The sequence below is a fragment of the Elephas maximus genome, chromosome 19 (genome assembly GCF_024166365.1).
Source record: "Elephas maximus indicus isolate mEleMax1 chromosome 19, mEleMax1 primary haplotype, whole genome shotgun sequence".
Lineage (NCBI taxonomy): Eukaryota > Metazoa > Chordata > Mammalia > Proboscidea > Elephantidae > Elephas > Elephas maximus.
Window position 1 is genome coordinate 77,316,431 of NC_064837.1, and position 13,259 is coordinate 77,329,689.

Genomic DNA, 13,259 nt, shown 5'->3' on the forward strand with positions numbered 1-13,259 from the left:
CTGCCAAATTTCAGACTTGGTCATTAACATTACTTAACTCTGTGCTGCATTCGTTTTGCTCTTCCTGGTTTATAATGATGCTTTTAGTTCCTTTACCTGTTGTGCTGGTGCATTACAGTCTCATGTTTACATAAACTTATGCTTCCATTATTTTTTCTTTTATTCATTTAACTCACTTATTTGTGAGATTTCTAGAGTCATCAGCTTCTGCCTTTTGGTTGCCAGCCTTACCCTTCATTTTGCTATGATAGTAATTAGTTTGGCTTTTTAAAGTTTAATATATTTAAAAGCTCATCTTTTAAAAAAGTATCATATGGCATTAGATGGCAGAGTATCACCTCATGGGAAGGTATTCATTTCGATGTGGTGATACTCTGCCATCTTCCATATCCAAACCAAACCAAAGCCGTTGGCCATAGCGTCGATTCCCACTCATAGCGACCCTGTAAGATAGAGCAGAACTACCCCATAGTGTTTCCAAGGAGCGCCTGGTGGATTCAAACTGCTGACTTTTTGGTTAGCGGCCGTAGCACTTAACCACTATGCCACCAGGGCTTCCATCTTCCTTATGAGTCTTACGTAATTAATTTGGAAGTTTACAGTTACATGCTGAGAATCTTTAGCCAATTAAAATGATTTTGTTTACTTTAAAACAGGGTTATTTAGATGGCTTTATGAGAAATTTCGCTATCCATTTGCTCCAATGTATGGAGGTTTTCCAGTGAAGTTACGTACCTATTTAGGTGATCCCATTCCATATGATCCAAAGATGACAGCAGAAGAATTAGCTGAAAAGGTAATTATTCTTTCTTCCTTAGTCTTAGGGAATATTTTCTTTTCAATTATATCTTAAAATGTCATTTTCTGTTCTTTGATATATGTCATAACCATGTTCTGGATCAGTGGCCATCAACCGGGGTGACATTTGACAACATCTGGAGACATTTATTATTTTCACAACAGAAGTCTGAGAGTGGGAAGTGCTACTGGCATCTAGTGAGTAGGCCAGGGATGCTGCTGGACATCCTACAAAGAACAGGATAGCCCCCACAACAAAGAACTATTTGTGCAATAGTGCTGAGGTTGAGAAACCTTCACCTAGGCACTGATAATCTAAACGTTCAGTAAGAGATGTTCAGAAGAACAAAGAAAGCTTCAGCCTCCACGAAAAGTCCCTGTCTTGTAGACGTGTCCTGGGAGAAAGGTAGAATTGTTGAGAATGTAGGCTCTGGGCCAGATTGTTCTGCTCCACTTTGCCAGCTGTGTAACCTCGGGCAGCCTGTGCATCACTGGCCACATCTTCAAAGTACGGAGGAGCATGTGGTCCCCACTGAGAATTCTGTGTGAGGATAGCGTGAGATTCCCCCAGACCAGTGTCAGAGCAGTGCCTAACATGTGTTCCCCACTGAGAATTCTGTGTGAGGATAGCATGAGATTCCCCCAGACCAGTGTCAAAGCAGTGCCTGACGTGTGGTCCCTACTCAGAATTCTGTGTGAGGATAGCATGAGATTCCCCCAGACCAGTGTCAGAGCAGTGCCTGACATGTGGTCCCCACTCAGAATTCTGTGTGAGGATAGCATGAGATTCCCCCAGACCAGTGTTCAGAGCAAAGGCTGGCGTGTGCTCCCCACTCAGAATTCTGTGTGAGGATAGCATGAGATCCCCCCAGACCAGTGTCAGAGCAGTGCCTGGTGTGTGGTCTCCACTCAGAATTCTGTGTGAGGATAGCGTGAGATCCCCCAGACCAGTGTTCAGAGCAATGGCTGGCATGTGTTCCCCACTCAGAATTCTGTGTGAGGATAGTGTGAGATCCCCCAGACCAGTGTCAGAGCAGTGCCTGGTGTGTAGTAAGTGCGCTGTGAGTGCTGGCTGCCGCTGCTATCCTGAGAACTTACAGGCCAGCAGGGGCGATAGATAACCAAGTCAGGGTTTAGTAATTGCATTCTAACAACAAGGTTTCTCAGTCTCTTCACCATTGACGTTTTGGGTCAGATAATTCTCTGTTGTAGGGAGCTGCCATGTGTGAATTGTACCATGTTTACCAGCACCCTGGGCTGCACCCACTAGATGCCTACTAGCTCTCTACCCACGAGCACTCCTCTAGTCATGATCATCAAAATCTCTCTAGACCTTGTCACATGTCCGCTGGAAGCAAACCCCATGGCTTGAGAACCACTGGCTTAAGATGTTATGAAAGCACAAAGGAGAGGCATCTAAATCAGATCAGGGGAGCCTCCTTAAGGGAGGCAGTGCTTCAGTTGAGTTTTGAAAGGTAAAGACAAGTAGGAGCTACATTTTTCTGGGCCTTATGTTGGACTTAAGAAATTTGCCTACCAAATACATTTTAGTTAGGATATGCTTCTGTTTAGAGGTGGGGGGCTCAAGTCACTTCTACTGATTTTTTTCCTTTTTTTTTTTTGGCCAAAGCAAGCAGAAGTATAACCTTTTTCTTTCCAGTGGTTTATGAAATTAACTGGATATTATTTAGAATATTGATGGAGAGATCACAAGCAGGGAATAAAATTACTTCTGGTGGACCAAGTGAAAGATAATAAGGGTCTTTGTGTGTGCTTCCATTATACCTAGAACTTCCCACTGTCATTGTAGCCACATTTAAACGAAAGCATGCTCTTTAAGAGCACAGATCATGTTATTTTTGTGTCTCTGGTTCCCCCCCAGTGTCAGCTATTTAATTAGATGTCAACCAATGTTTGCTGGGTGAATGAATACGGTAATGATCCCCTTATCTGTTTGAAAGGGAAAACAAGGTACAGATTTGAAGGATTTTTATAGAGGTAGAATCCACCAGATTTGAAAAACGACTCTGTATAGTTACCTGCAGGATATCTAGGAATATACTTTTATATATAGGTTTTTGGACATATTGGGCTGGGTGATGCAGTCAGCTTTGCTAGGTATTACCGCACCAACAGACAACCGCAAAATCTCAGAAGCTCGCATCAGTAAAGTTTGCATCTCATTTGAGGTAAGTTTCCACTGGGGCTCAGCTGCAGCTTTGTTCATGCCCTTTTACTCTGGAGTTCAGGCTGAAAGAAGAGCCTAATGTAGGACTCTGCCATTCTCACAGCAGAAGGAAAAGGCCAGGACTAGAGCCATGAGTGGCTCTGGAAGCTTCTGTTTGGAAGTGGCTCACATCACTCCCACTTAACGTTTTCTTCGCCAGAGCAAGTCACATGGCCACACTGAAGTTCAGGGGGTGGGACGTATAATCCCTCTACAGCTTGGCCTGGTAGGGAAGGGTCTGGTAGGGAGAGAGAATGAATATGTAAGACAGTCAGCCATACCAGGACCCAGCAGGATTCAGGCACTTAGCAGAGGAAGTGCAGTGAATCAGAGTATGCAGTATCGCACTAGAGGGGATGATTCAGATGGGGCAGCCGATGGGGGGCAGTTTCAGAAAGGTAACTGATGGTGCATTGTGTGCTTTCTTATCCATGAACATCATTCTTAGGAAATGTATTTCCAGTTACTGTACTGGTTCATTAAGTATGCTCATAGTTTATTTCTCTTCTGCTCTGAAAGTAAAATCCTGTAACATTTTATATTAGGGCCAGGACATTCTCCAAGCAGCAGGACTCCTCCCTGGTCCTTAAACAATGCCTTCTCAGACACAGCTCCAATACCTTTATACTGTGGTTGGAACCTTGCCCTTTGATGGTGTGTGTGTGTGTATGCATATTCATATATATTTACATAATACACATGTATAATATGTATAAAAACATACATATATATAAAATATGATACAGGCACACATACTATTAAGGCATCAGCAATGCCCATCAGTTTTAACTCCCGAATTGCAGTGTGATGGATTGCTTCTATGTGGCCTTTCTTGCCATGGTATTGTAACTCCCACCCAATTGAATGAGTAGGACTATGCAAATAAGCTAACTGGCCCACCAAAGGGATTGGTCGGTTTTGCCATCCTGCTAGGTTTAATATGAGCCATCTTAGAGCCGGGAGGAGAGGATCTCAGCACTACCAAGAAGTAAGAGCCAGGAGTGGAGCATGTCCTTTGGACCCGGGATCTTTGCACTGAGAAGCTCCTGGAACCAGCAGACTGAAAGAGAAAGAGCTGTAATGCTGGAGGTAGTGAGAAGTGATGGCAGAGAAGCGGTGGCTGCAAAGGCAGTGTTGGGCTTCCCAGCCCACAGAGTAAGAAAGCCAAGCACCTGTGGGAAGGAGGCCTGCTGGCAGAGTGGGGTCCTCAGGTACTTATCAGCAGAGCTAAAAGAGCTTTGTAACACTTGCCCTAGCAGGGTAGAGGCCAAAGGCCAGAGAAAGGCGTGCCTGTAGGCACAACCGAGAAGAGGCTGTCTTGATAGAAGAACTGTATACTGAGCGTTCCTGAATGTGAATCGTAACCTGTGACAATTTAGTGACAGAAGGAAGTCATTGGCGATCTTTGCAAGAGTTGTATTTTCTTAATGCATAGAACTGATACTTCTTTACCCAAAAATCCTTCCTTGATGCCTCAAAACATACTAAACAGAGTGTATGCATTTTCACTTGGTATTTAGCTCCTTTCATGATTTAATTGAAATCTGATTTTAAATCTCTGTATACCCCAGGTTTTGAACACATACCTGAAACTCTAGCCAAAGTGACTAACTTGCCATTCCTTAAACAGTTATTTTCTTGTGGGTTTCCCCTCCCTGCCCCTTCCCCCACTCCTGCTTCTTCCTTCACATTTTTGAAATCCCTCTCTTCCTTTGAGACCCAGGCCAAACAGTATCTGGTCTACCCCTGGTCACTGCCCACCAAAGGGCTCTCAAGTCTGAGTTTTGCAGTACTTTCTTGTCACATCTTAGGTGACATGTATTACAAATGGTCTTACATCTTCATTATTTTGTAGTTTCTTTTTAGAGACTTGTTTCATGAACATCCAAAGCTGTACTTCATGGGCCATAATCTGTGTGCCAGTCATTGTACCAGGTGCCTTAGTGCATGTCTTAGTCATCTAGTGATGCTGTAATGGAAATACCACAAGTGGATGGCTTTAACAAAGAGAAGATTATTTTCTCACAGTTAAGTAGGCTAAAAGCCCAAATTCAGGGCGTCAGCTCTAGGAGAAGGGTTTCTCCCTCTGTTGGCCTTCTCATCAATGTTCCCTCAGGCTAGGAGCTTCTTCAAGCAGGGACCTTGGGTCCAGAGGACGCGTACTGCTCCCAGCACTGCTTTCTTGGTGGTATGAGGTCCCCCGTCTTTCTTCACTCTTCTTTATTTTATATCTCAAGAGTCCTGCCTCTATAACACAACTGCCACCCATCCTCCCACATTAACATCATAAAAATAAAAACCAAACCCATTGCTGAGTCAATTCCAACTCATAGTGACCCTACAGGACAAAGTAGAACTGCCCCATAGAGCTTCCAAGGAGCGCCTAGTGGATTCAAACTGCTGACCTTTCAGTTAACAGCCATAGCACTTAGCCAGTATACCACCAGGGCTTCCATTAACATCACAGAGGCAGGATTTACAACATACAGGAAAATCACACAGTACCAGGAATCATGGCTCAGCCAAAGTGATACATTTTTTGGCAGGGCGGTGGGGGGGGACATAATTCAGTCCATGACTGCACATCATCTCAACTTCATTTAATCTATGTAATAACCATGAACCAGGTACTATTCCCATTTTACAGATGTGAAAACTGTGGGTTAGAAAACCGTATTTTTAAAATACATCTTTGGGCCAGGGTTTATTTTTATTTAAAAGGAAATGAAGCTCCGAGATTTATGAAAAGGAGGCTTATTGAGAGGTTAATGTATAAAATGGAAGTATGTATGTGTGTGCGTGTGTGTATTTGTGCACGTGTGTGAAGAACCTTTTTAACAGCCATAAGCTGATTTAAAAGTAAAAATAGATTGAGATTTGCCATGAATTTAATGGGAAACAAATAGCTTTAGAAGATTTCTTGATATATCCTAATGGACTTTTCTGTTGCTATGACTTAGTTAGGGAAATCCTGGTGGTGTCGTGGTTAAGAGCTACATCTGCTAATCTAAAGGTCAGGAGTTTGAATCTACCGGGTGCTCATCGGAAACCCTATGGGGCAGTTCTTCTTTGTCCTACAGGGTCACTATGAGTTGAATTTCTGTTCAACTTTTTAGAAATTCTGTTAATGAGCTAAAGTATGTCAGTTCATTCTTAATTTTCTTTACCTTTTTCTACTGTATGGTCTGACATAATTGGTGTCAGTGATGATGAAGGAAGAACACACTAGAGTTTATCTATGGCTGGGAAGGACTGAAATCTCTGTTTGCCTATCAGAGAATTCCCTACTATTGTTCATTTCTCTGATATTTTTTTTCAGTTCATTTTAGTGTTTATCATGACCAAGGCGTTGTTAAGCCCTATGCTGGAGAAATATGAAGATGTTTCTGTCTTAAGGAGCTTACAGTTTAGTGTAGAAAATAGCCGTATAGGCAGTGACCATAATTCAAGGTATGAGTATGAGTAATATGCTCTGGTGTAATGAAGAAATCATTCATTGTGGGGGGAGAAAAAACCAATTGTCATCAAGCGGACTGTGACTCATGTGACCCCATGTGTCAGAGTAAAAGTGTTCCATATAGGATTTTCAGTGACTGATTTTTTGGAAGTAGATTACCAGGTCTTTCTTCTAAAGTCCTCCAACTAAATGCCAAACCAAACTCACTGTCATTGAGTTGATTCCAACTCATAGCGGCCCTGTAGAACAGAGTAGAACTGCCCCATAGGGTTTCCAAGGAGCTCCTGGTGGATTCAAACTGCCAACCTTTTGATTAGCAGCCAAGTGCTTAATCCCTGTGCCACCAGGGCTCCTTGAAGTGCCTCTAAACCAAAAAAAAAAAAACGAAACCCAGTGCCATCGAGTCGATTTTGACTCATAGCGACCCTATAGGACGGAGTAGAACTGCCCCGTAGAGTTTCCAAGGAGCCCCTGGCGGATTCGAACTGCTGACCCTTTGGTTAGCAGCCGTAGCACTTAACCACTACACCACCAGGGTTTCCGAAGTACCTCTAGGTGGTCTCAAATTGCCAACCTTTTGGTTAACAGCTGAGCACGTTAACCATTTCCATCACCCAGGGATTCCATCTCACAACTAGTGTTACACATTTCCTTTCAGTTTTGGGAGGAATGGGGGCTAAATTAGGAGTACTTCTTGAAAGCAGTAGTGTGTAAAAATCTTCCCAAAGTAAATAATCTATATTGAGAACTAAAATAATAATGGATTTTCTTTTGTTTTCTTCATAGACAAAGAATGCTGTTCAAGCTTTGATTGATAAGCACCAAAGAATACCAGGAAACATCATGAGTGCTTTGTTAGAACGTTTTCATAAAAAACAAAAGGTCAACTAGAGTGTGATTCGGTACATTTATATTGATACGTTTGGTTCTGTGGTACTGACTTCTAAATTTTGTAGGTTCTATAATTTAATTTTTTTTTTTTTATTATAATTAGTATTTTTTAAAAATCACATTAAATATCTTTCTTGGAACTTGTTTGTTTAAAATTGTACTGTTTTAGTTTTGTTTTTGCAATCAATCGTGTCAAAAAGACTCCTTACATGCCTAATAATTCAGAAAATGGTTATATTTCATTTGTAAATTCCTAATATATGGTAAAACGTATGAATATGTTAGTTTATTAATAACAGTAATTCAGGTTAAACAAGCATTCCTGAGTGCTGCATCTAATTTTTGTATTTGTTGCACTGAGCTAATTGTGAGAGAGGAGGTAACCTAGTGTACAGACGCTGAAGTTAAAAAAGCGCTGCCTTGTTCTGCCGGCCACCCACTTCGTGACCTCGGGCAAGGCACTTCGTGTTCTCATGCCTCCTCTTCGCTTAGTGTGGCAATACTGTGGTGAGGAATGTGAGTCTTTACACTTGCTGCAATTGATAACTATAGAACTGAAGTTATATCTGAATTAAACAACACCAAGATCTTTTACAAGTTTTTATATATCTATGTATGTATATATTTTGTCCTTAGGATGTTTAAATTATTCCTTCAATGTGATGTTCAGATGCTAAGCACAGTGAAAAAGATGTATTGTTTTACAAATTGAGTAAAAGGAAATTACCTGTACCTGTTGCTGTTGAGTTGATTGCGACTTATAGCGACCCTGCAGGACAGGCTAGAACTGCCCCGTAGAGTTTCCAAGGAGCGCCTGGTGGATTTGAACTGCCAGCCTTTTGGTTAGCAGCCGTAGCTCTTAACCAGTACGCCACCAGGGTTTCCAAAAAGGAAATCAGGAAAAGTAAAATTTCTAATTATGATTATTTTTAGTATATATACAAACACTGCATGTTGTGCTGTGCACCATCTGACGTGGCAAGTAATAGTGTAAGGTTCATACTCACCTTCGTGCTCTGCAGTTTGTTGGTTAGAAGCTGATTCTCGTGGATAGAAGTAGAGAGAAAGTTCGGTTTTGCCCAACATCATGGCGTATTCGTTTTGACATTGCAACTAGTGCATTGGTTTATTGTTTCAATAAAAATATACTTGAATGGTGAATTTATGTGAACATAAAGCCCTGTGAAAAATTAATGGCTTTCGATTTGTTTTCTCCTTGAAAACTGAATTTTAAAAGTATTTGAACAGAAAAGTATCAGGAATCAAGTCCACTATCTCCCTTTTTTAGATGTTAAATTACTTGGACTTTTGTATAAATTTTTGTATTACCATTGTGTAATGTACATAAAGTGAAGTGACGTAAAAATAAAAGTAAAGCAGAATGGCAGTCCATTTGCATGTGGCATTACATGTGATATTTTATCTTAAACTGATGTTTTTAAGTTTTGCTATTTTATATTTCCCACCCACAATCTCATTGTTTTATCTCAGCCACAATGAATAAACTTCACTTTTCAATGTAATAAATATATTTTAATTCCAGTGAAAAGAGTTAACTAATGATTATTTACAGATTTTTCTCCCCTAGCAGTGAGTAATGTTTGGTTAAAATTGATAAATATTTCCTGAATAAATGATTATAAAAGAAACAAGAAAACTGTTACGGGGCAACTACTGAGTTTTAAAGTCTGAAGAAAGAACAGAATTCATTACTGATGTACCAAAAGCTGTTATTTCTACAATATTTAATTTTTACTGTATTATACTTAAAACTTCTTTTTTTTCTGATATTCAGACTTACAGGAAGTCTTATCTCACTTGACAAGATCTTTATCTTTGTTATCTGAATTTAAATGCCATTTATAAGAGCCAGAGAATATGACTAAATACAGAAATGTAAGAAATCATGGAAAGGGGTTGATTAGTTCGTGAGCCTTTTGAGGGCGAATGTCGTCTACTGGTGTGAGAGCCAGGACCTCTCCAGAAGCATGCACACGCAGTTTTATGATACAGTTTTCCCACCCTTTTAAAGAAAACTTTCATTTTGAAACAATTTCAGACTTAGAGAAAAATTGCAAGTGTAGTGCGAAATGTTCTCCTATACCACCATTTTCCCACCCAGATTCTCCAGTTGTTAACGTGTTGCTACAGTTGTTCTTTCTGTGTCATACAGATCTTTTTTTTTTCCTCCTGAACCCTTTAATAGTAAATTGCAGATATCATGCCCCTTACCCTTGATTGTAGGCCATCCATTTACAGAATTAAAGCAACTTACAGTTGCAGTAATACATTGATATAATACTACAGATCTTATATTTCACCAGTTGTCTCAGTAATTCTTTTACATTACCATACCAGGTTCACACATTGCATTTAGTTTTCCTATCCCTTTAATCACCTTTAATCTAGAATGGTTTCTTCACTCTGTTTTAGTGATACTGGCATTTTTTAAGAGGATAGGGCATTTATTTTGTCGAGAATCCTTCAGTTTGTTTTTGCCTGATATTTCTTCATGATTTGATCCAGGCTGTGCACTTCTGGCAGAAACACAGCGTAGATGATGCTGTGCTCTTTCAAGGGCTTCACATCAGGAGGCACAGCAGAGTGGTTTGTGTCCTCATCAGCACCCGTAACTGATCAAGCCGTAGGACAGTGTCCACCAGGTGTCTTGCCTGTAAAGCTGGTATTTTTCTCTTTGAAATGAGTAAGTAGTTTGTGGAGAGATACCTTGAGACTATGTAAATACCTGTTCCTTATCAAATTTCCACTCTGGTTTTAGCATCCTTTGATGGGTTTTTGCCTGAATAAATTATTTCTATGAAGGTTGTAACTGTATTACTCTACATTCCTTAATTGGTGTTCTACTATAAGGGCTCAAACATAACAACCATAGTGAGGATGGTGCAGGACCAGGCAGTGTTTCGTTCTATCGTACATAGGGTCGCTATGAGGTGGAACCGACTCGACAACCCGGCAACAGCAGCTACTGTGAGGAAGAACTTTCTATTTCCCTCCTCCCCAACTTATTTATTATCAATATGGACTCATGGGATTCTTACTTTATTCAAAGGATTATGCATATGTTTCTGAGTGAAGCTTATGGCAGTTATGAACCACTGAAATAATAGATGTTTACAGAGTAAGTAAATGTGTTTTTGTATTTGCGAGTATCGTTATTTTTCAGATTCACAGATGATGCCTGTCTGTGTGAGTGTAGACGTGACTCTCTAGGTCCCTTCCGTATTGCATGTATGGACTCCTACCCATCAGGGTGGTCTGTGGTGTTAGGGTTATTTTAGCATTCTGGGTGATCTTATGGTATTGTAGTTGAGTATCTGCGCAACATTTCTCCTGTTGTGGTAATCCCATTTCAGTTCACTCTATGGCAGCTATTTACTTACCTTAATCCCACCTGTTCTCTAATACGTACCACCCAGCAGTGTTGAAAGTTAAGGACTCATTATTTATTTGGAACCTTTATTCAGCCATTACATTTATCATTATTCTCCCATTTAATACTATTACTATGTAGGTCATACAGAACACATTAGTCAACCCAATCTGCAGATTTTAAAATTAGTTATCTATATATTATAAAAAATCAAGCTTATGACCCTAATCTTTATAGCACTAAATCAAAAGACACCATTTTCTCAAAAAGCAATCTATGACTCTTTGCCTCTCCTAAAAAATTCTCTTATTTCTAATACAAAACTGCCTTTGGCTTATTCTGGGTCAATAAATGAAAAAGGATTCTCAACAAAATATTAAAATACGTAAAATAAATATATAATAAAAGTATAGGAAATATAATAAAATCTCCATAATTTTCTGCCATTGAAAGTGAGTTTGATCTGGGTATCTGTTAGCTTGTGGAAGTAGAAGTACACTCTCATTATTTTCTTTAATGTTTATTTTTATCCAAATAGTATATGTGCCGGATGGTGCTTATAATGAAAAGTAGCAGGCCCCTGTCCTACCGCTCCTCTCCTCCCAAGTCTCCCACTCCACACACTTTCAGATCTTCTAATTCACAGTCATGGTAATTATCTCTAATTAATGTGCTTATGCGGAGCCCTAGTAGTACAGTGGTTAAGGGCTCAGCTGCTATCCAAAAGGTTGGCAGTTCAAATCCACCAGCTGCTCCTTGGAAACCCTGTGGGACAGTTCTACTCTGTCCTATAGAGTCGCTAAGATTTGGAACCAACTCGACGGCAATGGGTTTTTGGAAACACTGGTGGTGTAGTGGTTAAGAGCTACGGCTGCTAACCAAAAAGGTCAGCAGTTCGAATCCACCAGACGCTCCTTAGAAACTCTATGGGGCAGTTCTACTCTCTCCTATAGGGTCACTATGAGTCAGGATCGACTCAACAGCAATGGGTTTGGGTTTTTTGGTTTTATACCTCTCCTATCCCCATTCTTCTAAGAGTTATCACAATTTGGGGTTAAGTTAGTTTTATTTACACTAGTTGTTATTGCACACAGTTGTACACACATAGTTAATACAGAACTATTTATGCATAGTTATTGCAATATGCAAATAGGTTTATAGCTGAGCCTCACAGTACACAATAATTAGATTGCCTTCTCTGAACAGCTTTCACCATTCTTCTGTCGAATTAGCAAATATTTCGTTTGATTAGCTTCTATGAGCCCTAATGGTTCTTCCCTAGTCAAGTCCATCAGCCAATTTGTTTGCTCCATTCTTTCCTTGGTGGTAACTCTCCTGGAGTGTTCTGTATTTCCTCTGCAGTTTGAAGTAGTTTCTCTATAAACCTGCTGTGTCATCCTAGGAGTTCCTTTGGCTTCCCTCCTTTGAATCCCTGCTTCCTGAGTCCTGTCCTTTTCTCATGGTTTATGCCCACTTTTGGTGAAACACATCCTCTAGTAGTTTTCTAAGAAAGGGTTCATGAGAGGCACATTTTTAAGGTCTTCAGCAGATTCATATTTGTTTAGTAGATTATCTGGGCATAGGATTCTACAATGGAAATCATTCTCAGAATTTTTTAATCATTTTCTAATATCCATTGTTGCTCATTTAAGATGTTTGAGATAAACCATTTCGATTCCAAGAGCTTTATACGTGACCTTTTTTTCCCTCTGGTACTGTCATTTTATCTCAGGTCTCCTCAAATTTTTGACACTTGTTTAGTTATTCATTCATTGAGTTGGTATGTGGTGAATTTTTTTTAATCTGGAAGCTTATTTTATTTCTAAGAAATTTTCTTTCTATTTTTTGTTTTTAGTCTTTAAAATTTCTAATTGAGGAATATGTAATTTACCTAAAATGAGTATAATGTATACATACATTTGTCTGTAATAAAAAAAAAATTTCCTTATTGTAATGTTTTTGTCAGATTTTAGTATCTACTGTCAAACTTATAAAAAATCAGTTTTTCTATCCTCTGGAAGAATTACTAAAGCATGGGTATTTCTTTTTAAGCAAATAGAAGAATTTACCAGTGAGGCCATCTGGGCTGGAATTTTCTTTGTGGGAAGGTTTTTAATTACAAATTGATTTTCTGTAATAGATAACTGTTTTTCTTCTTGGTAATACTTTCAGTTTCTTGTTGGTAAGTTTTGCAAGTTATATTTATCTAGGAATTTGCTCATTTCCCTAAAATTTCAAATTTGTTATAATGAAGTTATTCTTAATATCATGTAATACCTGTAGTGGTGTTCGTCCTTTTCATTCCTGGTATTGATCCTTCATGTCATCTCTCTCTTTTGTTTTTTTTTGCCTTTGATTCTGTAGAACAGGGCTTTCCAAACTTTTTCTGAAAGGGTGGCCTTTTACCATAAATATTTTAGGCTTTATGGGCTACAAACTCATCCTTATTGGTATAGGGAAGTTTCAAAATCTTTAAATTGACGAGCTGCTTGTTT

The 13,259-nt window shown here is 39.5% G+C and overlaps 1 protein-coding gene across 4 annotated transcripts in view; it reads left to right on the plus strand.

Annotated features, from left to right (window-relative positions):
- Positions 1-12,546, plus strand: part of TMEM68 (transmembrane protein 68) — a 58,766-nt gene extending 46,220 nt beyond the window's left edge. For 2 of the 4 annotated variants that reach the window (XM_049858886.1, XM_049858888.1), the window contains 2 exons: positions 657-796; positions 7,269-12,546. In XM_049858886.1, the coding sequence (XP_049714843.1) occupies positions 657-796; positions 7,269-7,373 (245 nt within the window). In that variant the 3' untranslated portion in view covers positions 7,374-12,546. The remainder of the gene's footprint in view (positions 1-656; positions 797-7,268) is intronic. The other 2 variants (XM_049858890.1, XM_049858889.1) reach the window with 1 other exon arrangement.
- The last annotated feature ends 713 nt before the right edge of the window (positions 12,547-13,259 follow it).